Raw genomic sequence first — 25,803 nt, forward strand, 5'->3', positions numbered from 1 at the left:
TTATTTGTATAGGACTTAATAAAGAATTCGAAAAATATTAAAACAATGCAAGTACTGATACAAAGACTCCTTCATATAAGAGTTTATTTGTATAGGACTTAATAAAGAATTCGAAAAATATTAAAACAATGCAAGTACTGATACAAAGATGAAGCGATAAAATTCAACACAGTTTAACAAAAACAGAGTTTTATTCAAGAATCACATTCCTGTACAAATATTTATGTGGAGACAATGGATGGCATCTTAAATTATCTAGTTTACAGTTGATGCTAATGCAATAACAATCAGGCATTATTATCTGTACCTATTTTATTTCTGAACTGCAAGCTTAAAAGACAAAAAATTCATAGGACTTTAAAATCAAACTTGTGAATGATAAATAAGTGGGCTGGGCATGACAGCTTAGCAGTTGCAATGTTGATCAAGCCAAGAAACGATGTCACCCAATACTTGAAGTATTGTCTCATCCGGCTCCCCCTCCAGAAGAGCGTGATAGGCATCAGTGTATAGATTGAGTTTCTTGTCTCGACTATTAGCCTTCTCGTACAGAGCCTGACTCACTGATGGATCGGTTACTTTGTCCTCCTTCCCGTGCAAGATCAGTAATGGCAACGATACCTGCACACCACAACAGTGTTGAGTGCACATTCTTCTTTGATCAAAGAGATTCACAATATTTGGCAATATGTTGTTCGTCTACTTCCCTTAGTCGTAAAAGCCTATTACAGTTAATCGAGCTAGCAATTTCCACTAGGCACTTTACTAACTGGTATTAACCTCTAGATCATATACAACATAATGAAACAAGATATCCCTAAAACATATCATGGAATCGAGAAATAGGCATACCTTTTCCAGATTCTGCTCTATCTCATTCGTAGTCCTCAGCAACTCCAAGGCTGTTCCTAGGCGTGGTTTATGCTTGTAAGAAACGATGTTATAAGCTGTCTGCACAGCTCACGAACCATAAAAACTGTTTGTCATATTCTGACCGAGCAAACTAAAAGACAACGTGTCAACAGTCTATAAATCTATGATGAATTATTCTTAGCCATTTTAGAGGGAAAAACTGACCTGTTTTCTCTTCCTTTCATCCTTGAATGCCAACTCAGCCAAATCCTTTTGTGGAACGAGCTTCAGTTTCGGAAGTAATTTCGCCATTCCACTAAGAATTTGTGTCACTAACCAAGGCGGAACCACATCATCTGCAATCTGGAATGAAGGTACGATAAATCAGGTAAATCACAAGGGTTTGTATCACAAAAACAAGAATGGAAAAGCACCTTGCACATTGGCGCAACAAGAATGGCACCATTCCAAGCATCGGGTTGCTTCAGGTGCACCTTGAGTGCTACTGCTCCCCCCATAGATTGTCCGAACAGAAAAAACGGTAATTTGTGGAGATTTGGGTCTTCTGCATTGAGCATCACCCGACTATTATGAGAAGAAGCTTTGAAAGGCATGCTTACGCTCATAATATCAAATTTCACACACATAGAAGCAAGCATACAGAATTTACGCATAACACGTGTGCTAAGGCCACCTCATACCCTACCTTTCACCTTTGAGTAATGCTCAATGACGTCTTCAACTAGTATATCAAAGTTCTCGATGTAGCCATGCAGACCTTCTGATAGACCAAATCCAGGGTAATCCATGGCAAAAACCCCATAACCAGAAGATGCAAACTTTCTGGCAATTCCTACAGACATAGCATGGAATCACTTAGTCTCGATATGCTCAATTTCAATTCATAGACTATAACCAATCTTATGAGCCAGACATGCCTTCCAAGAAAAATGTGCAGGTATCCCCGTAACCATGGCAGAAACAAATAACAGCTTTGGGGGAACCACTATCTGGAAGCCAACTTTTCGAGTAGATTTCTAACCCTCTGGAATTAACTTCGTATGACTGAAAAGAGTCTAGATAAGTACTTTGATATCAATATCAGAAAGTTTTGAAAATTAAATGAGTACAATAGCAATACATAGCACTCCTAAACAGAAAGTTCTTCATCTTCTTAAGAAAAGATTGAAATGAAAATTTTTAACTGTATAGGTAATGTTTGTTACAAAAGTTTATATATTGTAAATGTCGACAGCCGGAGTCATGGTGCAACAGAAGATGGATTGTACACTGATTGCTAGTAAGGAAAAGAAACCAATTCAAAACAATGAGATTTGGCATTGCATTTATGTTCTGATAGAAAGGAACAAAAATGAAGATGCAGTAGTTAAATTTTGTGATGAGATATTTTCATATTGGAAGAAAATGAATTCAAAACATGTTCCTAATTAAATATGACATCATGAAGACAGTTTTTCGAAAGTACATGGAGTAATTTAGAAATAGAAAAGCAGTTCTCCACTACAGGACTGTAGAAAATGTGTAAATGGGAGATACATAGACCAAGAGGTTAGAGACCTCGTTTAGTAGCATTTCAACTAAAAAGGCGAGAAACATGAAATGAAGTACCTCTTTTGTCTTCAATCCTTCCTGAGGCATCTGGAAGAGATGTAAAGCAATAAATACAGAGACAAACATTCAGAACACAGGAGAAGTTTCTGTATCAAAACCTAATGCCAATATGAATGCATGACAGATTATCTACACCAAAAAATAGAATGACTCCGTCCATTTAATATACCTAGTTCTAGTTTTTTCGATCTTATTCAGTTTCACCGTACCACCTTTTAGGTACGTTAACTTCTTGAAGTTTCATCTGTTTCTTATCTGAATACACTTGATTTTAGCCAAAAGGCAAAAGGGATACTTCTTACCAGAACGTGGAACAATAAATCATCAATATTCAGAGATTTTCACACACATCTCTTCTTACTTATCAACTCTAGTTATCCAGTTTATAATGTTGCACAACTACATACCTCATTTTCTCAATTAGTATCAATTAAACTACATAAACTACTAGTTAAATTATTAGATTGAAAATCTTAAATTATTGAGATTTCATTGACAAATGAAATCCACCACCAACTATACAAACAGGGCTATGCTACCATAAGAACATCACAATAAGCATATCGCTTTAAACTAAAAAGAAACCTCGATTTCCCTTCAGATGTCACCAAAAACTCAAATCAAAGATTTCAACTTTCAAGATCAAATCTTTTTATTCACCATAAACCACTGAAACAAGCTAATCCCAGCTCTTTCGTATCCAAGCTTACATAAAGCACAAGTTTCAATTCCCAAATACCTTGAACAAGATGTGATCGATTGAGAGTTGAATGTCCTTGAAGGCCTCACGAGCTCGCCTCCTGGGGCCCACTTGGTCCATTTCAGCATCCAGAATCTTCTGCAAATCCTCGCTTACACCCTCAAACTTCACTGGACTCCCCATCGCTTTCTCCCTCTTGGCCCTTTCAGTTCTAGTTCATAGACACCCGCCGCCAAGAATCAGTAAATTTTCAGAAATAAAGATTTAAGGATACAGAAATCGAAACAAGAGAAGGGAAAGAGAGACAATTGCGCGATGTTTGGTTTTAGAAATGCCACACAAGGCCGAAAGATTCAAAGATTGCTTTTAATTGACTTAATCAACATTTATTATTTTAATAGAGTATGAAATCTGACTCAATACTGTTGTTCCAAATTTATTACTCCTACGTATACGAAAATTTGTAGCAGCCTCATTTTGAAGGAGACAAGTCTAGCACTAATTAACGCCGGCAAAATAAATGGAGAGAAGAACCTTCCAATTCATATGGTCTATTTGTTTGAGGATTTGTGCCTTTGGGCAAATGTACCATTCTTTAATTAAATCTACTTAGTTTTATTTTGTAGTAGTATTATTGATAATCACATAGTAGTATTATTAGGACACCCACAGCGCGTCGCGTGGGTCTCCATCTCATCTCGGAGAGACAAGATCACAGTGAGACGGCGCTGTGGGCGTCGTCTCATCCCCATCCCGTCGCGGGTCTCGCGCGGAAGAGGCGAGCCGCGAGACAGCTCGTCACGCGCCAGCGCCACGTGGCGAGCGCTGGCGCTAGACGTGACGCTCACTCGCCAGCCCGCAAGTGGACGTCGTAATTGTAACGTCATAATTATTTTTTTTTAAATTCGATTTTAAAAAAAAAATTAAAAATATTTTTTTAAAGTAACGATAATATTACCGTTTTTTGAACGACAACTTTTTTATTTTTTTAATTTTTCTTATTCTATAAATACACACTACTCTCTTTCATTCTCCATTTCACTCTCTTTTATTTTTTTAGGATTTTAATTATGTCTTTTTTATATTTTTAGGATTTTAAGTTATGTGTTTTTTATATTTTTAGGATTTTAAATTGTAATTTTATTTTATTTAATGAAGTATGTTTTTTATTAATTGGATTTGTTGAAAATAAAAATAAAAAATGAAATTGAATGAATAGTTAAGAGATGAGATGGTTAAGAGATGGAGGGATATAGGTGTTGTCTCTTAGTTAAGAGATGAAGTGAAAAGTACAGTGGGACCCATGAATAGTAAAGAAATGAGGGGGTTAAAAGATTGATAAGAGATAGCGTTGTGGATGGCCTTAGCCTTCCTTTACGATACAATAAATAATTTGAGAGATTAAGAGCATCCGCATCGCGTCTCGATGCGGGCTCTATCTCGTCTCTTCGAGACGAGACCGCATCGAGACGGCGATGCGGCCTCCATCTCGTCTCGACGAGACGGGACATCTCGAAGCGTGTCGCGCGCGGAAGAGGCCGGCCTCGAGACAGCTCGCCACGCGCCTTGGCGACGTGGCGTGCTCCGGTTCGTGCGTGACGCTCACTTGCCGGCCTGAGAGTGGGCGTCGTTTATATCCGTTTAAAATATTTTTTTTTGTTCTTTTTTTAAATCAGAAAAATTCAAAAATAAATTAAATTAAAATATTGTAATTTTTAATTTTTGTATTTTTCAATATTGTAATAAAATTGAAAATTAAAAAATTAAAATTAAAATTAAAAATACTTCATAGGATTTCAATTATGTATTTTTCGTATTTTCGGATGTTGTAATTTTTGTGGGTTTTAATGATTTAATGAATTATTAGTATTAATTTAATATTTTAATGAAATATTAATTGAATTTGTTGGAAATAAAAATAAAAAATGAAATTGAATGAATAGTTAAGGGATGAGATGATTAAGAGATGGAGGGATGCAGGTGTTGTCTCTTAGTTAAGAGATGAGGTGAAAAGTACAGTGGGGCTCATGAATAGTGAAGAGATGAGACGGTTAAGAGACGGATAAGAGACAGGGATGCGGATACTTCCTTCATCCCCAAAGAATATGCACTTTGGGTTCGACACGAGTTTTAACGTAAAATTGATAAGGTAAGAGAGAGGTAGAGAGAAAAACTAACTAAAGTATTGTTAGTGGAAATTAAATCTCACCTCATTAGAGAGAAAAGACTTTTCAAAATTAAAAAATGCATATTCTTGCAGGATCGGACTAAAAATGAAAGAATGCATATTCTTGTGGAACAGATGGAGTATAAGTTAAACATAAATACATTAATAGGGTCTGTGTCGAAGTAATTAAATACAGTAATAATTTTTTAAAATAAAAATATAACTTTAAAATAAATTTACTATTATTATATAGGAGTATGATATAATATTTATGGAGCTAAATAATGTTGGGGTTTGGTGCCCCTTGCACAGCGAAAGACATGCATAAACAAATAAATCAAATCTACAGATCTATTTGACCGATTATGAGATTAATTATCTACATGTTAAACAATCAAATTGCATTCAAGAACACAAATAATTCATGTAAAAGGAATTAAAACCTAATTCATGATATTCTACGGTCTAGGGTTACCGATCTGATTCTCCAAAGAATCGTCGATTGCTTGCGCCTTCTCCACGTGATGTTCTTCGTAATCAACCACGAATCTTCTAATCTGTATCCCGAACTCAGATTCTGACCTTTGGGTGAACAAAACTTGTTGGAATCAAAAGGACTTGACTAAACAGAAGACATAATTCCCACCAGAAGGGAATGGAAAATTCCGTCTGCTCTGGAGAGAGAGAGCACGAAATTAATGATAAAAATTCATTAAATTAGTATTCTATTTAGTCTCCTTTATATAGAGTTATGATGGTCCAGATTAAGGATCCATGGAGGTTGGACTTGGACCAAACCTGCTGGACTTTTACTAATTAAATTGAGCCACAATTTAATACAAGTCCGAACAAAATATTATAATCATCCACTATAGTATAATAATATTGATTGCCCGTCCAATCCCAAATTACGAGTAATTCGGGCTTTACCTCTTTAATTTATTATTTCCCGTGTTTAAGATATAAATATTTATTAATTACTTTAAGTCTGCTATTTGACTTTAATTAATTAATATCTTTTTCCAAGAGTTGTCTAGTTCTAAATCTTATTTATTATTCTGGAGTTAATTCCAACCGCCCGAGTTTCTGAATAATAAAACCTTTTTTGAACACCTCTTGAGGATATTATCAAACTGGACTCACCCAGCACACAATTCATTGCAATAACAATACTAGCACCTCTAGACATTATCACCACTACCCAAGATATCAGGATTATTGGATTGCGAAAAATCAGCACCATTTGATAAATCAAAGTAGTGCATAATCAATACCGTATGCTCAATGTTATATCAACAATGATTAAGAAATAACAATCACCGAGACCTCGTCTTTTAGTAAATAGCAAGAAAGACTTATCTCAACTGTTAGATCCTTCAGTGCTATACCACACCAGTGTCCCACACCGGTGTCGTTTATTTCCTAAGGTAAGGAAACATGCGGACTGACACTGCAACCTTTCACGATAGGTAGCCAAAGCCTATTTAGGTTGTGAAATTCTATTTCTCTTCTACAAAGAATCGACTGCGTCACCTTCTGTGAACATCGTTCACGACCAGTCTACTATGTAGAAGAATTAGACTTATTTGCTTTTTATACATTTAAATGTTAGAGAAACATCTTATAAATGCACAAGCAAACACCAACGCGATAAAATTACTTCTTCTCGCCTTGAGTTAAAAGTGGATTGTAGAGTTATTATATACAAGCAATTCTATCCGTGCAACATGCTCAAAATATGCTTTTCAGTATACCAATCCTAACAAATAATTATTTTTTATTCTTAGATTATAAAGAATATATAAATGAGAAAGCAACAAAAGTTAATAATATAAAATTACTAATGCAAAAAAATAAACAAATACTAATAGGAGAATTTAAAAAAAAAATGAAATTTCACAAAATGCGCTAATGTAAGTATATGAGGTAGCAATGAGGAAAACTGTGTCTAGTAATGTGACAAACTCATGTTTTAACCGGTGTAATTGGTGTTTTGAGGTGCTAAATGTCGAGTTTATCACTCGAAATTATCTATGTTTAGCCAATTATTCTATCTTTTGGAAACTTATGTGTTTGTTGAGTGTGTTAGGAAAAACATATGAAAAAAGAAGACAAAACAAGGTTGTGGGTGCAAAGGGACAACAGAGAGACCTCAGGAAGCTTCACCCGACCGGGTGGATATTTACCCTATAAATCCAACCGACTGGGTAGGAATGAAACAGTGTTGAAGTTTCAGGAGATGGTCGAAAAATGACTCAACCGGGTGTGGTGTTTTGGCAAATTAATTTTGTTGAAACACGATTTTTGAATAATAAAAAGAGAAAAGGGGATCTAGATTTCATGACTCTACAACCTACCGCCTACCACACTCTCACACACTCCCAAGAACACTTTGGAAAAGAGATTTGAATATTGAAGACTACAAATTGGAAGATTGAAGTTTCCATTCCTTAGAATCATTCCACGGGAGTATCTAGTTTGCTTTTATTTTTTTGGTTTTCATGAATAACATGAGTAGCAAAACCTATTGTGGAGTTTTGGTAAAAACTACAATAGACGTTTGCGATTAATTCATTAACTTCTTTAGATTGCTTAGCTCTTGTGGTTTCTTTGTTCATTCTTGTGCTATATTAATTCAATTGTTTAGCTACTAATTGAGTTTGTTTACCTAGATAGTAGTAATCGAGAGATACCTTTCTAGGGATGATAAAAGAATGAACATCACTTAGATAATCTGCACTCGAGAGAGGAGATCTTTTGTGAGGGCTTGGGTCCTTTGTTCTTTGGAGTTAATCTATACATATTAGAAGGAGACTTCAATATTAAAGGTTAATCAACGTGATGAGTGCACTCGAGAGATGGCTCAACCTAGATAGCTACTTTCTTAGTAATCCTAAATGGATAATCGAAGTTGTTGGATTAATTGCACAACGTTTCCATTGTAGTTGGATCCAAGACTCTACTTTTCTCTTTGTGATACTGAAGTGATGTGTGTGTGACTCTGGACTAGACTGTGTACAGTAAGGAATATCAAGCCTCCTGGGTCCAGCGAATCCACTAGATCACAGGGTCTAGGAACTCACGGATCGTTGGAAGATCTCGGTCGTCGGACACACAGAATACCTCTTCAAAACCCTCAACCACGTATACTAAAATTAGCACAGGGAAGTAGGGATCGATCCCACAGAGATGAATGCGCAAAGAAACGCGTTCAAAGACTCGGGAACTATTTTTGGGTTGGCTGCTGCCACGCAATTTGGGTTGAGGAAATTAACTAGACTTGGTAATTGAGATATGCTATTCTAACAACTGGATCGAAAGAACTACTTCCTAAATTTACCTAGACCTGAGAAGGCAACTGACGATGGGGACCATTTACTGAAAAGGTGAAATACGGATGAAATGTTGGGAAACAACTTACTAAAGTACTAACTGACAACGACATCATCTTCTCCAACAATTGGCATGAAACATCCAGTAAAACAGAGTGAGAACGTAATTCGAACGAAGCAACATAAATTTAAGCAACAAAATCGAAGAACAATTAAAACTAAAGCAGATCTATGGCTACTAGACGAAGTAAAGTAAAAAGAAAGCAGAAAGTTCAAAATCCATGCACTACTTGGTTTCCCCTGTTCAGATCCACACTTCGGATGCTAAATCCACTCCGGATCCAAGCATCCGAAACAAACTCCGTCCAAAATTATACCCATAGCTACAGATTCGCCGATCAACCACAGATCACAAACAACAGCACAGATTCACAACCTATTTCCCAGATCAAGCACAGAAACATCTAAAACAGAGAATAACATTCAACTTCTGAAATAAAACCACAAAAACACAGAATCAACGTGAATCAACACAAAATAAACACCATCATGACGTAAACTAAATGCATAGATAACAGTATGTAGCAACAACCAATTGACTTCAGAAACGTTGAAGTTCGACGGAATAACAGCACAAAAACTGAATGTAAATAATTGTATCTTCGCCCTTCGTGAGGACGGTGTTACCACTGACTTTCTCCCGAAGAAAAACCTCTAACTACCCCAGAATCCCCATTTTCCCAAGTGTGTGTGAGTGTGTGAGCTGAGAGCAAAATCATGTATGTTTCGTGTGCTGCATGCTCCTCTTTATATAGGCGTGGAAGTGGGTCCAGCAGGGTGTGAATAGTCTTCGTTACCCTCAGCTTTTCCTGGACTTAGCGATTCCTTCACACACCTGGCTTAAAACTTGTGTTAGACCCAGTAAAAATGTGACTTTTCATCACATAACCGATGCATGAAATTAGCCTTATCAGATACTTTTCTCTTGTGTTAAATTCTCTTTTGTTACTTTTGATTCCTTATACTTATTATATGTTTTTACTAGTGTTAGAACAAAACCAAATCATTTTCGATTGTTTGTTCGTGGTACTTAAGTTGATACGATTTTGTCTTTGTGGGATACGATACTCTTGTTTGCTAATTGCTACACTAGCCCCGCACACTTGCGGGTATTCCTTGTGTTAAAATAAGTTCAGTCAGTATGAGAAAATTGAAAATCCATAAAATGTGAATTTTAGAAATGTGGGATACGATACTCTTCCTTGCTAATTGCTACACTAATCTCGTACACTTGCGGGTATTTCTTGTGTTAAAATAAGTCGAGTCGGTATGGGAAAATTAAAAATCCACAATATGTGAATTTTAAAAATGAGAGAAAAGTATTTATCTGTAGTTGGGGACCCCAAATCACAAGGATATAAGCTTGATGTGGAAACCAACTATACTAGGCACCGTTATATTAGATGGAGTATAAACATTATATAAAGTTGAATATCAAATTATTGGGGTTCCAGTGCACCCCCATACTTCCATGTAAGTCCCGCCAAACATTATAAGTATGTTCTAGATATAACGTGGAGTAATCTAGAATTAGGTATTGAAATATCTAGATTTTTAGAGAGAAAATTTAGATGCGTATGGAATAGAGAAATTCTATAATAAATAAAGAAGACATATAAATATGGATAAAATTGGTACAAGTTGAAAAGCATGAAAATAAAATATTTCTTAGTTTGCCCACGTCACCAACATCTCCTAAATCCGACGACATCATCCCCGACGAGATCATCCACCATTTAAAACTCATGTAAATCAAAACAAAATTATGTATATGTATACAAGAAGTAAGGGCTTGAGACATGCTTTGAGTACAATATTATTTCAGATGAACTTGAGACATGCTTTCTGTGTATATTAAAAATAAAAACCACATAATGAAGATAGAAAAGAAGAAAGACAAAAGAAGAAAGAAGAAAAAGTGAACTTGCAAGGATTTAGCTGAAATCTAGCTTCATTAGTAAACATTTATGCAGTACCATGAAATTGTTTCTTATTTATGCAGTACCATTAAATTTTTTCTTCACCGGGGTAGTAAATCACCATCTTTTCCATTCTATATACACCAAATATTCAACCAACTTAGATATAAAAATATTGAAGCCAATGTTCAAGCAATATCATATTTAAGCTCTAGTGGTCTCATATTTAGGTGGTTGAGTAATACCATTGAATCTGGGGCGATGTCATGGTGAGATAATGTAATATTTTTTGATAATGTAACTTTTTATTTGTTCAATGATATATGTTTTGGTCTTTTAGTGAAATTTTAATATTTTTATTTGTTCTTAAATTAATTTAATTGAAATTGATAAATAAAAAATTAAAAAATTAAAAACGATTGAATAGTGTAAAACTGTTCAGGAGTTTGTGAACAGAGTAGTGTTTAAGGTCTTAATATTAAGAGCATCCACAGTGGATGTCCGATCTCACGCCCGATCGCCCGAGATCGGGTTCGGGCATCCACTGCAAGCGCCCGAGCCGAGCCGCGTGACCAAAAGATCGGTCGTCCCGATCTCGCGCCCGATCGGGCATCCATTGCAGCCCCACGCCCGAGCCCGATCTCTTCAGTTTTCGCATTTTAATTTTTCTTTTTTAATTCTTTAAACCCTAATTAAACCAAATTCACTCTTCACACACCAATACTCTCTACTCTACCCACTTTATCTTCTCTTTTCTCATGTTCACACTTTGAAGAATGGATCTGAGTCTATTCCCAAACCCCCATGGTGTCGACGACGATATGCCGATGTTTAGTAATGTATTTTTTTTCTAGCGAAATATGATATTGTAGTTTTTTTTTAATTAAGTAATGTAGATTTTTTTTAATTAAGTAATGTAGTTTTTTTTTTTTTTTGCATTTTTGGTGTTTACTATAATATATTTTGGTATTTTAGTAATTAAAAATAAAATTAAAAAAATAATATTAAAAATTAAAAGCAAATTGAGTTTAATTGATAGAGCCCCGCCATTGCAGAAAGAAGGGACATGCTGATGTGGCAACCAATAGAGCTCTCACTAGGGCATCCATTGTGGATGCTCTAAGGAATATTGATATGATCATGGAAGCCGTGCATCTAAGCTTGTACCTGCAGCTGGATTCAATCAGTATTCTAACTATTGATATGAAGTCCAAAAGCTCTGAAATTACTACCAATGTCTTCGTCTTCGAAAGAGCTTCGCGTGAGTACCTTGCACGCCCCAATCGGAGTCCGGTGGAGGGAGTTATGGCCGTTTTATGAAAGGCGCGCAGTGCAGACAAGTTCCACGCGGCCGGTGTCATTTTCGGACCCCATTCTGGCCCAACGGGCCACCCAAGCTTTAAATAGTATTTTTCCTCATTTTTCATAGTTAGACTTGAAATTAGATGATTGAGAGATTTGTTCCTCTTGAAGAGGGTTTCATATCCAATTCCTAGTTTTCTAGGTTGCTTTTCCCATCAATTGCTAGTTCAAGTGATTTCCATCAATTGCTAGTTCAAGCATGGATCAAGTAGAGGTATGCTTCGAGGTTTGTGGTTTCCTTGAAGATCTAGCCATGAATACATTGTTGGCTATGTTGTAAGTGCTTAAGCTTGCTTCATCAATGACTATGTATTCCAATTTCCATCCTATCCAATGTTATTTCCTTCTTCGTTCATCTTAGTTTCCTTATTTCTTGTTGGGTTGTTTTTATTGATAAAATAGAAAATCAATTCTCACAAAAAAAAATACCTAGATCAAACATCACAATTGGGTAAATCCTTGGGAAATGGATCTTTAATTACAAGGATCCACGTCAAATATGTCAGCCCTAGTACAAAATTCATAACTCATACTGTCAGCGGCGGAGCCAGCGTAGGCCAAGCCCCGGCCAGCGGGGGCTTGCCGGCGCCGGATCCTATAACTCCGCCGTGGCCGCCCCACCCCCAAATAGTTCGAGTCTGGTTTCTGGAAAGAAATGTGTATTTTGGAAGAAGACAGGGGATGTGACTGGAATATTAAAAAAGAAGGTAGGAAAATTGATAAAAGGCTATGAAAGTAGATTCTAGCACGCATTTCTATGTTCAGAGGCTAATTTATTTGTACTCAGTATTTCACTGGAAAAAATGATCAGAATAGATAATAATTAGTATAAACAAGGTGATCAAACAATGAACATTAAGAGTACAACAAATTGAAAAATATTCTAATTTGGGATAAAATTTTCATAGAATTTAACAACTTAATGCTTAGAATTTCATATAAGTAACACTGAAATCAGAAAATTAAATATGTCTAAATATGCACTTTTTAAAATCAATTAGATGATCAATCGTTTATGCAAAATACTATGCACTTTTAAAAGTAATTATGATCAATCACTTAGAGACGGTAAAATTTAATTAAACATTTGCTAATATTTCCAGTTAAATTTAGTTTTTATTATTTAGACGAGGCTCAATACTATATTTATTTATTCAATTAAAATTGCACATTTAAAAATTATGATAGTGAATTCAAATTTATAGATTATAATTTAATATATTGATTTTGAAATGAGATAGTTCGAAACTTGAGTTGTATTTAGTGATTTATGATGGTGTGAATTTGAGAATTGGGATAAAAGATTGTAAAATTATTACATATTAAATTAAATATTATTCCTTTGTTTTTTAAGAGTAGATCATATTTGTCATTATTGAAATAAGCTGATTCTAGTTAAGGATTTTTTTAAAAAAATAGACCATATTTATCATTCTTGAAATAGGCCGATTCTAGTTATGGATTTTTTTTTTCTATAATAAGGTGAGTTTCATTCTCCACTGACAATATTTCAATCACTTTTTCTTTATATCTTTTTCTTACTTTAGTACCTATTGTGCATTAAAATATGTATGTTTCAATATTATCTATTTAGGAACAAAGGGAGTATTATTTTTATAAAAAATTCAGCCTCGGCTTACTTAAATTTCTGGTTCCGCCACTGCATACTGTATTATTAATTGCAGCAATCTATTATTAATAATTTACAAGGAGTTGGAATTGAGACAAAATAGTTAGTTAAACTTTTGGCCATTTATGATACGAGTATGACCCTATCGAGTGATCAGTGTTCGAAGATCAGTGATCGGCGAGGTAATTTTCTCCGTCGTGGGAAATTCATCGAGCAGAGGGAGACGGTTTGTTTAGTTAGGATTTGTTGCAAGATTAAATGATAATTAAGAGATGTTGTATTTATAATTCTAGGATCCTAGCTTGTCATGCAAGAAAATAAATACCCTAACTTACCATGCAAGAAAATAAATATCATATATGAAAAAGATATTGTAAATGGATTAATGGAATATGAGTCCAGTACCAATTTATCTAATTAGTTGAAGTACCAGTGGAATAATTAAGCTTTCTTTTGTGAAAATGACTCAATATTAATTTCCCGAGCAATATTTGAGGGATACATCTCCTTCACTTTGCGACATAAACCCGCTATTTGCGACTTGGAGTTAATATTCGAGAATTTCACCTCTTCCAGTTAATGAATGTTGTGATTAATGAATTTTCTTTCAAAACTAAATTAATTTTTTGGGAACAAAAACATATCATAACAATTTTGAGTGGATTGTGTCCTATTATAGACTGTAATTAAACAACTTTACTAACAACCTTCATATTTGCAGATGTCCACATGGATATGAATTTGAATCACATGAAAAAAAACATTCTATTTGTCACACTTAATAAATGTATTTAGCTTTAATCGTAATTAGATAAATGCAGAAAATATCGATGTGGATAAAGAAAAAATCTCCAAAAGTGGCATCATCAGAATATTCAGTAGCATACATAAAATCTATGTAACGGTAATTCCAACTAAGCCCCTGGGCTTGGATATAATTCCAATACTGTCCTCCCTATATAATCACTCGTCTTCCTCCATCCTCGTAGAACCAGCCACTCGCCTCATTTCTCTCACTCTCTCTCTCCAAAAATATACTCCTTTGAATTTCACGAAATTCAGTTATCTTCATAAAATTCATCACATGTCACAAAATTGACGATAATGGATTGTTACGAAAACCTAATAGCTACGGGGCGGGTTGTATGTCCCAAGCCTCGTCGCGCCGGCGCCTCCAATTTCGGCAATTCCGTGCTGCCCTTGAGATGTCACTTGCGGTAAGGTTCGCCCTTCTCTTTTTCCGAGAGGAGATTATTTTCTTAAACAGAGGAAATGCATTCATTTTTCACTTGTTTTCTGATGGAGCAGTAATGGTGCTGAGGCGTTTGATTCGAGAGCCGGCGCTGAATTGCTAGATTTAACCCTTTGTAAGGTAGTTTTTGTCTTCCTTCTAATTTTCCCGTTATTTGCTGATACAATAGTTTAATAATTTGTTAATTTAAAGAAGTGGTTATATTTTATGGTTATTTTCTGAATTAATTGATATTTTTTTCTTTGCACGAGGTCGATTATTGATTGAAAATTATGATTCTGAATGTTATCACGTTTTATTCTCACACCATGAGTTCATTGTGTTAGTTAATCTCAGATTCTTCGCCTAAATCCTTCCATGTAGCTTAGTTTTTCCCATTTTCCTTTCAGCGGCCAATGGATTTTGCCATTTAACTCTCTTCCTACAAATATCCCTCATTGTTTCCGAATTGGATACCTGACATACTGCTTTAGCCTTATTAGTCAAATACATATTGCGGATTGTCTATCTACACTGTGTAGCTTTGGTGTTTTTGATCTGTTGATTAATCATTTTGTGGAACAGTAGAAGTAGGGATTAGTTTTCTCTCTGTTCTCCCCCTTTCATTGGCAATGCCTCTCTATAAGTTATGTGTTTTGTTGCTCATCAGATATTACATTTGGTACTATCTGTATATTCCAGTAAATCGTGCTGCTTCGCTCCTAAAGTCTCTGCGTTAAGTGCCTTTTCTACGACGAGGCTTGATGACGTAAAAGAATAATTTGGTTAACCTTGTTAACGGTATACAATCAAATCATCCCACGGTTACACCAGGTTTCTTATTCGGCAAAATAATGGTGCACTATTATTATTATCAGTGCTGTTAACCATCCTATTAGGGAGATTTAATGTTACAAGCATGTAGTGTGACAAGTTCAGCCAAAAATTTCTCAGAACGTCAGTTGCGATCTTCCATGCTTTTGACTTCATCTTTAGGAGTTTATAGTTGCAAATACTGATTGCTGATATTTGCAAGTTTATTCTGTCTTCTAGCTTACTAGATAGGAATCAATTTACATCACACAAAATATCTTTAGTTAAAGCCTCCTACTAATAATATCCAGATGGAGAAGTTGGAGAATTTGTTTGTTGGTGCTGCAAAGCAATAGCTCTACTTCTCATCTTGCAGTCATCATTAGAAGTACAAAACTAGATCTGATTTTGAATAACATGATATTATCTTTGTGAAAAGTTATCCTGTCATTTCTTTCGGATTTTGACATCATAAGGTGCAAGCGCTGCATGCTATAACATTATAATGTGATAAGCCAAAATATTGAACCCTTTTATCTTGTTCAACAGGAGGGCTTCCAAGGTGAAGGGTTTACAACTGTATCATCATCTCCCCCATTTTTCTTTGGCTCTCCTCCATGCAGAGCTCAAAACCCTCTAGCACAAGATGCCCATTTCAGGGTTCAAAAGCACAGCCCCTCAGCTTCCTCCCCTTCCGATTCAGCTTCTCTTCCACCATCCCATTCTAGAGTGAAGTTTGGACACAAACAAGCAGCGGTAAGAGTTGAAGGTTTTGATTGTCAATCCCGTGTTACTACTAGTGCATGGCATAGCATACTATAAATTTTGCATGTAAAAACTTAGAGAGAGAGAACCACTTGCAAGGGAGTGAAGATATAAAAAACTTAGGCTGTTATATTCTAGATTAGGGTAGCTTAATAATAAATTTAGGTGATCTTGAGGAGTAACCCATGTTCAGCTGACCAAAAGCAATAAGTCCGGAAAATTGAAGCTGGGGAGGAAGTTGAGTTTATGCCATTCTTTTTTTTGTGTTTGTTTATGGAGGAAATATCGATTGGGAGTTCCTTCCGTTTATGCGGGAGATGCTTTGTAAAGAGTGCTTTTTTTGTAAGTATGGAAAATATCATGTCAAATAGTTGGAAATAATTTTGTTCTTGACAGAAGAAATGAGATATGAAGCTATGTTGCCCTCTGTACATATCTGTGAATTTATTATGCCCTGCTTTGAGGTTTGGAGTATACTTTAGCAGCCCAATATTGCACTGCTCTTGGCCCAGTATTATTTTGCCAAAATGTAGCGCCTTTTCTTGTTTTCTTTTTAGGGAAATTAAAATTACCAAAATATTTAGTGCTATATTCCAATTAAGTTGATTGGAGTATTATTTTACAGGGTTAAAGTGTAAACACTATTTTAGTGAATTAAGTGGGTGAATATATTTTGCACCTTTTTTCTTCTTTCTATCTGATATGGTTACACCATGTGGTTAAACACTATTTTAGTGAATCTCATACGAAAAGGATCAGGTGTGACAGATTCAAATGATTAGATGAATGGATTATACTCCCTCCGTTTTTTTATAATTGAGTCATTTTACCATTTCGGAAAGTTTATTCATAGTTGAGTTGTTTCTTTATATGGTAACTTTTTCCTCTTTCTTACTTTACTCTCTCTTACTTTATTCTCTCTACTTTATAATTTTATACTTTATTATCTCTACCTTTTTCTCTCTTATTTTTTTATCTATTTATTTCACACACCCAACATTCATTTCTAAAACTTTGTGACAAAAAGTTCCGCCTCAACTATGAAGAAACGAAGGGAGTATTCAAATACGGATATCCTAAAAAAGTTAGGTATCTTATCCCCCAGCCTTTCTAAGGGGTCTAAAATACAAGAAGTATGTCTAAATAAGTGGATCTGAAGTCATACTTATTTTATAGTAGAGCATATGAACATAATGGCGCATGGGCCATTGCCACGTATGCTTTTGTACGAAATTGAAAATTTTAAAGAATAGAAGACGAAGTTATCATTGGATTGCAATATTATTCCACGCAAGGACGAGTCATTGTCCGCCAACTTGCTATTATTTCATTAGATTAGATTCTCGATCAACACACCAAAACACAATAAGCATCATAATTAAATCGAATAATTATAATCATCCACCAAAATTTTACATTTTTTAATTTTTCTTTCTGCATTACTATACAAGAAGATGGCCTTTCGTTCCACTGAAATTGATTTTTTCCAGTCAATTTGCTTGTTTAAAGTTTGAACATCCCATTTTCAAACATAATCCAACGGCTGAACAATAATTTGATGTGTAATTCAATTTGTGGCGAACTCCAATAGCTATTTGTAACAAATGGTAGCCAAGTGAAAAAAGGTAGAAATTTGTTAGTACTATAAATTTATCATGCATTTTAAAAATTGTTAATATTTAAACCATAAATTTGAAGCCTCTGTCGGTATAGCTAATTTGGTCCCAAATTTTGCGGAAATTATTCCTCTCTAAATGTGGTTAAATTATTCTGAAGATAATCCCACAAAGTTAGGTGAAATTACATACATTTATCTTGAGTCTTGACTGGCCGAATTAATAAGAAATTAGCATCTGTATCATAAATTACCACGCAATCTTTTTCTCTGATTTTCAATCGAAAAATGCCCTTCATTCTTATTATTAGTATTTTTTTTTAACAATTTAGTTATGTTTCAAGCCATTAACATATTATTCTACTTCTATGTGCAGTGGGAACACACACCACACGGTTTTGAACATATTCTCTCTTCAGAAAATTAGTCATTACATTTGTCCATATTACTACTGAAATAAACATTAATAACTAATCCTTTCTCCAACCAAATTATAAATCCGTAAATAGAATGGAATAATATTTTAATTATTAAAAAAGATTACTCCCTCCGTTTCTTCATAGTTGAGTCATTTTTCCATTTCGGAAAGTTTCTTCATAGTTGAGTCATTTCTATATACAGTAACTTTTTTCTCTTTCTTACTTTACTCTATCTACTTTATTCACTTTATACTTTATTCTTTCTCTTACTTTTTTATTTATTTATTTAACATACTCAATATTCATTTCTAAAATTTCGTGCCGAAAAGTTCCGCCTCAACTACGAAGAAAGAGGGTATATTAGTCAAGGAAGGTGAAAGGGGCAAACAATGAACAAGAAAGCCCACTGGTCGAGGAAAATCCGTAGGAAAAAGTTGGAAGATTGAAAAATAATGTGAATTAAGTAGTAAATGAGAAAAGTTATGGTTAAGGGATAAGCACGAGCGGGTTGAGTTGAGCGAGTCCGCGTCCGCCCACAGACCTTATACCAGAAACCAGGTACTGAGCCGCCGGTTTTGGGGAGTGAGCGGTTTTCCAGAAAACCAGGAGTATGTGGAGTTGGGCCCCACTTTCTCCACGATATGTGGCGATTCGACCGCACTCTGACACCTCCTTGTGCCTTCCACGCGCCACTCTTCCTTCTACCGACACGTCTGCTTTTCCCATAACCAATAGATTTACTCACAATTCACACTTCAACTACGACCTTTTTTATATTACTACATCTCTCTATCCTAGGATGACAGAATTTAAAAAAAAATTATTTTGAGTATTAGACCATCTCCAATCGTATACCAAGACTCATTTTTGGTATAGATAATTTCTCCAATCGTATACCAAACTCAAACTTATTTTTGGAATTTTCAATAGAATAACACCAAATATGGTGTTTACTCCAAAATTTTGTTAGACAAATACTAAAAAATGGTGTAAACTAAAAGATGGTGTAAATGATTGGAGTTAAACTACTTTTTGGTGTGACGTATACTCAAAAATAGGTTTGAGTTTGGCGTAAATGGTTGGCGATGACCTTAGAATGGGAAATCTATTTTATATTAGTATAAAAGAGAATTTTTCTAAAAACAATTGATATTTTTTATATGTTAAATTAAAAAAAAAGAAAGCGTAGTACATGATTACAAAAATAATCCCTAACTTTTAAATTTTATATGCCTACCAAAATTAATTTCATACTAGAAATAAAAAAAAGTAATCACAATTTATAATTTTTATATTTTTCTTGCTTATTATATTTATATTTTTTCTACTTTACTCACTTTATTTAATTTTTCTCTCATATTTTATCAGTTTCATGATTAAATTAGGTTTTGTTCACCAATGTGGTGAAGTATAATGTAAAACCTCCGTGACCCAAATAATTAACCAACGTTTCAGTTGCACTTTGTTACGTTAGTAAATCTATTTAAATTTTTATATTTACAAAATCAACACTAGTAATTAATTTTGGCAGGCTGAGAAAAATCATCAAGTCCAATGATTCTATGTTTAATTTTTTAATAGATTACGTGATCTATTCGACAAGTCATGTCAATAATGTTTTTGCGACCTTCACCTATTCTATGTCTATTAGCAATGAACCACGTCCAATTCTACGACCATTTCCAATTCTATGCAATACCACTTCTTAAACCATGAACTTAAAAAAAAGGATTCCACCGGCTTGTTTGTAAATTTTCGTGAAGACGTGTAAATGCATATCAGAGCGTTGTCCCCAGTTTTCCTAAAACCTCCCTTACATCAGCGCCACATCAGTACTATAATTTATCTCTAGTTTTTAGCCAACTTTTAGTCAACCGCTCCAACGGTTTCTCCCTTATTTCTCCCTAACTCAACATTTCATTTTTACATCATCACTAATTTAATTGTTTTATTTTTGTATATAATAAAGCTAGCTAATTTAATTTATAAGACAAAACAAATAATAGTAATAAAGTTCGTTGTATTAAACACGGGTAAACATTACAACGACGAAAATTAATAAAAAAAAATAGTACAGGAATGGAAAAAAAAATTCAAAGTAAAAAAATTCAAGGGCGGTGGGCGCGGTTTCTATTTGCCCACAATTCTTCGATCATATCGTGTTGTAGTGCTCGATGGGCCTCCTTCTGGTGTATGTCCATGAATGCCTTGAACCGTTCATGTTCGTTGTACGGTACACCCCGGCGGGCGGACTCGGACTCGGTTGAGACACCGTGACTCGATGATGCAACACTGGTGTCGTTGGTGACGTTGAGGACGCCTTCGTGTTCATCATCGATGATCATGTTATGCATGATGATTCACGCATACATGATGTCGGCAATATCCCCCTGGTAGAAAAAGCGCGTCGGGCCCTTTACCAGTGCAAATCGCGATTGGAGCACCCCAAACGCCCTCTCCACATCCTTGCGCGCAGACTCTTGCGCTCGGGCAAAATACTTTCTACTATCTCCGATTGGGCATCTGATCGTCTTCAAAAACACGGGCCATTGCGGATAGATGCCGTCAGCCAGGTAGTACCCCATGTTATGCACATTGCCATTGGCCGTGAATTCGATGGAAGGGCCTAACCCGTTGACCCGCTCGTTGAAAAGGGGCGAGGAATTGAGAACATTTAGGTCGTTGTTCGACCCGGCTATACCAAAATAAGCATGCCAAATCCAAAGTCGTTGGTCGGCAACGGCTTCAAGAATGATGGTGGGATGCGTACCTTTGTAGCCGGTAGTGAACTGGCCTCGCCACGCGGTTGGGCAGTTCTTCCACTGCCAGTGCATACAGTTAATGCTGCCGAGTATCCCCGGAAAACCGTGGCTCCTCCAGTGCCAATCCAGCCAAACTGGCAGTCAGCTGCGTCCGGCGAGCGAAGGTAGTGCTCCCCAAATATCTCTCGCACGCCCTGACAAAAATTCTCCAGGCACTCGTTGCCAGTCGTCTCACCGCATTGCAGATACTCATCGAACATGTCGGCGGACCCTCCATATGCCAATTGTCGGATGGCAACAGTGCATTTCTGCAGGGGCGATAGACCGGGCTTCCCTGTGGCGTCTCGCTGGAGCCGGAACTAGGGGTAACGCGCGGACAAGCGCATTAACAATGCGCAGGAAGAGGGAGCGGCGCATTCTGAGATCGGCGACGAAATACATCTGCCGGATAACGTGGTTCCTCGGCAAAATAATCGGCGAACAGCCGATCGTGCCCACCAGTGTGGCCGCGGGGGATGTATCGGCGCCGCCTGCGGATTGGCCGTTGGGGTGGCTGCTGCATTCGAGCAAGCTCGCTTTGTATGAAACGGGAGATATAGTTGTTGACTGGGTTGTTGGCGAAACCCGCGACATCCCATCCGGTGGGAGCGGGAGGTACCTCCTCTTCGGAAGAAGAATGAGATATCTCCTCGTCGGACCGAGAATGAGAAGACGATTCAGAATTCATTAAATATAGATGGAGAGATAGAAAATAAATGAAGAGAGAAAAGGGATGAGGATGAGGAGAAAATGAAGAGAGAAAAGGGATGAGGATGGGGAGAGAATGAAGAGAAGGTGTGTATTTATAGGGGGGAAATTAAAAAAAAAAAAACAAAAAATATATTTATCGCCGAATTATCGCCCACAGTGGTCGGCGATAATTCGGCGATTTTTCGCCGGTTGGCGATAAAACGGGAGGAAAAATCGCCGAATTATCGCCGACCTCTCCCATTGGTCGGCGATAACTTGGCGATAGACGGCGAAAAAACGCCGACTTTTAGCCGGCACCATTTGGAGTGCGCTTATTCTAAATTCCAAAGAATTAAAACATAATTATATACTACTATATTTAGAATTGAAACCACACAACTTCATACTAGTATCAATATGTGTTATTATTCACTTTTGGCTAAACTTTCACGGTTTCATTTTTATGATATACTCCCTCCGTCCGCCATTAGGAGTCTCATTCCTTGGCGGCACGGGTTTTAAGAAAATGTTAAGAAAAGTGGGTGGAAAAAGGTTAGTGGAATAGGGTCCCACTTGTATATATTAGTTTTAAATGATATGTGAGTGAAATGAGTTAGGTGAAGGTAGGACCCTATTACTATTTATGGTAAAAATGAACCAGGACTCTTATTTGCGGATGGACTAAAATGGAAAAACGGAACTCCTATTCACGGACGGAGGGAGTATATCTCAATAGTCTCATATTAATAGATAGGAGATCGAACTCACTATATATTATTTGCACATTGATGTGAGATGGTTTGAATCTTAAACCAAGATTCCCAAACTAAGACCACATAGTTATCACTAGTCTTGATCGAACACTGGAGAATGTGCAAGCAATTCTCCGAACCATGAGTCACACAGGCCCTCCAAACCTCAATTCTAGTACTGTTGTGATAATTTGTTGATCCGCATTCAAACTCTATCCCTCTGTCCCACTAAAGATGAAATGTTTCCTAAAATAGAAATAACTCTATTTCTATTTTTTCATATCTTTTACTTTATTCTTTTTTCATTAACTTACAAAACAACACTACATAAAATTTCGTATCGATTCTCAAATGTTTCATATTTAATGGAACGAATAAAGTATATATTACTCGTTGAGCTAAATTCTAATGGGTTTTATTAAATGATCACTCCCAAAGCTCATGTTTATAAAATAGGAGTTGTATTTATATATTACCCCTTTGTCAGTGAAATATTGTTCACTTTTTTCATTTTGATTCGTATGTGAAATGTTACTTACTTTGCTTTTTTGCATTTTTGGTAATTTAAATAATCTTTTTTTAATTAAAATAAAACATTAAATTTTACCTACTTTAATCTTTCTTTTTTACTTACTCCATATTTTTTCTATTAATTTATTTTCTCTTTTAACTTTATTTAAAAAACAATGGTAAACGGATAGAGATCGCCGTGTTCCAGATTTTATAATCACAGTGTTAAATCGCTATTTTCACTTTTTTTTGTTATCTACTATCCTCTCGTAGCCAAGAACATGCTAATCCAATCGTATCCTATAGTAATTTTAAATTTATGAAGTACTACTAGTATAAGCTGGGGCGGTGAAGAGCACGCGGTGGTGGAAGGAATTGAGTTTTATAATTGGTGGATAAAGGTTTGAAAATATTGGATTGAATTGACATTATATTAGCAATTAGCAATAATAAATAATTTGAAAATGAGTGTACACCTCCCATTTCCATGAATGTGGCAACCTGGTTTTCACCAAATACCACTACTCTCTTTCCTGCTCCAAACAACTGCAAGCGACCCTAGTTTTCCCTTTCTTGTTTCCACTCCCCACCTTTAAATAAACTCCCCAACAAACATCATTACATATATATACACACACTAACTCCTCCACATTTAACTCAACCACCTCCATCATCTCCATTATTTTCAATTAATTCAAAATGAGACTCAGTTGTAACGGCTGTCGAGTGCTGCGCAAGGGCTGCAGCGAGAGTTGCAGCATAAGGCCCTGTTTGGAGTGGATCAAAAGCCCCGAATCCCAAGCCAACGCCACCGTCTTCCTCGCCAAATTCTACGGCCGCGCCGGCCTCATGAACCTCATCAATGCCGCCCCTGACAACCTCCGCCCTGGTCCGCCCCCTTCCCCCAATTGCAATTTAATTCAAACAATTCCATTTTCTTAACCTAACCCCCAATTTTCGAATTATGCAGCTACGTTTAGGTCTTTGCTGTACGAGGCGTGCGGGCGGATCGTGAACCCGATATACGGCTCGGTCGGGCTGATGTGGTCGGGCAGCTGGCAGCTCTGCCAGGCCGCGGTGGAGGCGGTGCTCAAGGGGGATCCCATCGCCCCGATGCCCAGCGACGCCGCCGAGGCCAAAAACGGGCCGCCGCTCAAGGCCTTCGACATTCGCCACGTCACCACCCTCTCCGGGTCGGACGACTTGCACCGGGCCAGGAACCGCAAGCGGGCCAGACGGAGCCGGGTCGGGTCGCCCGACGAGAGCGGGAACGGGTCGGCTCTGAGCCATCAGTCTGAGCCGGCTGCGGAGAGGGCGAGCCGGCGGAGCGAGGAGAGTTTGGCTTCGGCGGAGACGCCCGAGCCGGTGGCGGATCGCAGCTCGGAATCGGAGGGCGAGGATGGGATGGGGCTGGATCTGACGCTTGGGTTCGAGCCGATTAAGAGCTGTGTCAAGCCGAAGAGTTGGAAGCGTGGTGAAGCTGTTGACGGCTCGGCTGGGGAAGCCGGGCTTTGTAAAATGGAGCTGGGGCTTGATTTTTCAGCTTTGTGAGGGGATTGACGGTGATGATCAGTTTTGACGGCTCAGATGAATAGTTTCATTGATATATTCTTTGTTTTCTCGTTTTCTTTTTCTTTTTGTTCCTTTTTAACATCTCAAAATACTTGATAAATGTTTTGGTTGTACAAAAATATATAGGAAGGAACAGATATTAAGATGGTCAATGAAATTAAATGTTTTTCACCATTTATGTTCTTCTATTTCTTGCTCATATTAATCACAACTCAAAATGGAGTCCACCTCACACAACTATATAACAAATAGTATAAAATTCAAAATCTGAAATATTCCAAAATAAAATCCGTGATTCCATAACATACAATAAATAAATAATTTCTCAGCAAATAAAAACCAAGTACTCCACTATAATTGGCAAGGTAGTCGAGACTAATTTATGTTTTCAAATTTTAGAAATAACATGTAAAGACCTTAAAAATACTATTTCTAATTTGGGTCATTTCTTAAAAATATACTCCAATTTTTAAAAACTTTTTATTTAGACTAAAGGTCCTTTTTGTTCCTTAACATATTATTTTTTAATTTTAGTCCATAACATTATCTTTTGAATTATTTGGTCCTTAACAAATAAAAATCGGTCACATTTGGTCCGAATTGGATGGAAAGGGTTAAATTTAACGGTCAACGAATATTAATTGGACTTTGACTGGATTAAGTTAATTACTAACTTAATTAATAATTTCTTACAAAATACTTATGTATGATTTCGTCCCATGCAATTGGTTTCGGCCTAGTGCCAATTGTGGAGGTTGGTGCGGTCTTCGACGATCCAGCGCTTGTCCCCTTCGCCCAATCTCGCCATGGTTAAGTAATTGAGATACAGATTGTAGAGAGAGATGTGTGAGTGAGAGTGTGTGTTGATTACTTGATTTAGGGGTGCGACGGCGGGTGAGTGGAGGGGAGATGAATTTACACAAAGTTCTGTTAATAGAAGGGCCTGGATTCATGTGAACAATTCCATTTCAACATTGAGAT

At 36.5% G+C, this 25,803-nt stretch overlaps 4 protein-coding genes across 5 annotated transcripts; 2 read left to right on the forward strand and 2 right to left on the reverse strand.

Annotated features, from left to right (window-relative positions):
• Nucleotides 1-172: 172 nt before the first annotated feature.
• Nucleotides 173-3,570, reverse strand: LOC125210913 (caffeoylshikimate esterase-like). Its single transcript, XM_048110547.1, has 8 exons — nucleotides 3,224-3,570; nucleotides 2,482-2,511; nucleotides 1,791-1,917; nucleotides 1,559-1,705; nucleotides 1,287-1,417; nucleotides 1,078-1,215; nucleotides 853-951; nucleotides 173-621 (listed from the first exon to the last, which is right to left on the reverse strand). Exons 1-8 carry the CDS (start codon nucleotides 3,365-3,367, stop codon nucleotides 406-408), a joined length of 1,032 nt encoding a protein of 343 aa, XP_047966504.1. The 5' UTR covers nucleotides 3,368-3,570; the 3' UTR covers nucleotides 173-405.
• Nucleotides 3,571-14,652: 11,082 nt separating this feature from the next.
• On the forward strand, nucleotides 14,653-16,894 carry LOC125215339. Of its 2 annotated transcripts, none has more exons than XM_048116726.1 (3): nucleotides 14,653-14,876; nucleotides 14,963-15,026; nucleotides 16,248-16,894. In XM_048116726.1, the coding sequence occupies exons 1-3, from the start codon at nucleotides 14,800-14,802 to the stop codon at nucleotides 16,518-16,520; spliced, it is 414 nt and encodes a 137-aa protein (XP_047972683.1). In that variant the 5' UTR covers nucleotides 14,653-14,799; the 3' UTR covers nucleotides 16,521-16,894. The 2 variants fall into 2 exon arrangements, with proteins under 2 accessions (XP_047972683.1, XP_047972684.1); XM_048116727.1 differs by having other exon boundaries at nucleotides 14,653-14,871.
• A 3,963-nt stretch (nucleotides 16,895-20,857) lies between these two features.
• LOC125209646 lies at nucleotides 20,858-21,986 on the reverse strand. Its single transcript, XM_048109234.1, has 3 exons — nucleotides 21,699-21,986; nucleotides 21,268-21,618; nucleotides 20,858-21,028 (listed from the first exon to the last, which is right to left on the reverse strand). The coding sequence occupies exons 1-3, from the start codon at nucleotides 21,984-21,986 to the stop codon at nucleotides 20,858-20,860; spliced, it is 810 nt and encodes a 269-aa protein (XP_047965191.1).
• Nucleotides 21,987-23,804: 1,818 nt separating this feature from the next.
• On the forward strand, nucleotides 23,805-24,996 carry LOC125210824 (LOB domain-containing protein 41-like). Its single transcript, XM_048110422.1, has 2 exons — nucleotides 23,805-24,139; nucleotides 24,221-24,996. The coding sequence occupies exons 1-2, from the start codon at nucleotides 23,950-23,952 to the stop codon at nucleotides 24,799-24,801; spliced, it is 771 nt and encodes a 256-aa protein (XP_047966379.1). The 5' UTR covers nucleotides 23,805-23,949; the 3' UTR covers nucleotides 24,802-24,996.
• The last annotated feature ends 807 nt before the right edge of the window (nucleotides 24,997-25,803 follow it).

Source organism: Salvia hispanica, chromosome 3 (genome assembly GCF_023119035.1).
Source record: "Salvia hispanica cultivar TCC Black 2014 chromosome 3, UniMelb_Shisp_WGS_1.0, whole genome shotgun sequence".
In the NCBI taxonomy this organism is placed as follows: Eukaryota; Viridiplantae; Streptophyta; class Magnoliopsida; order Lamiales; family Lamiaceae; genus Salvia; species Salvia hispanica.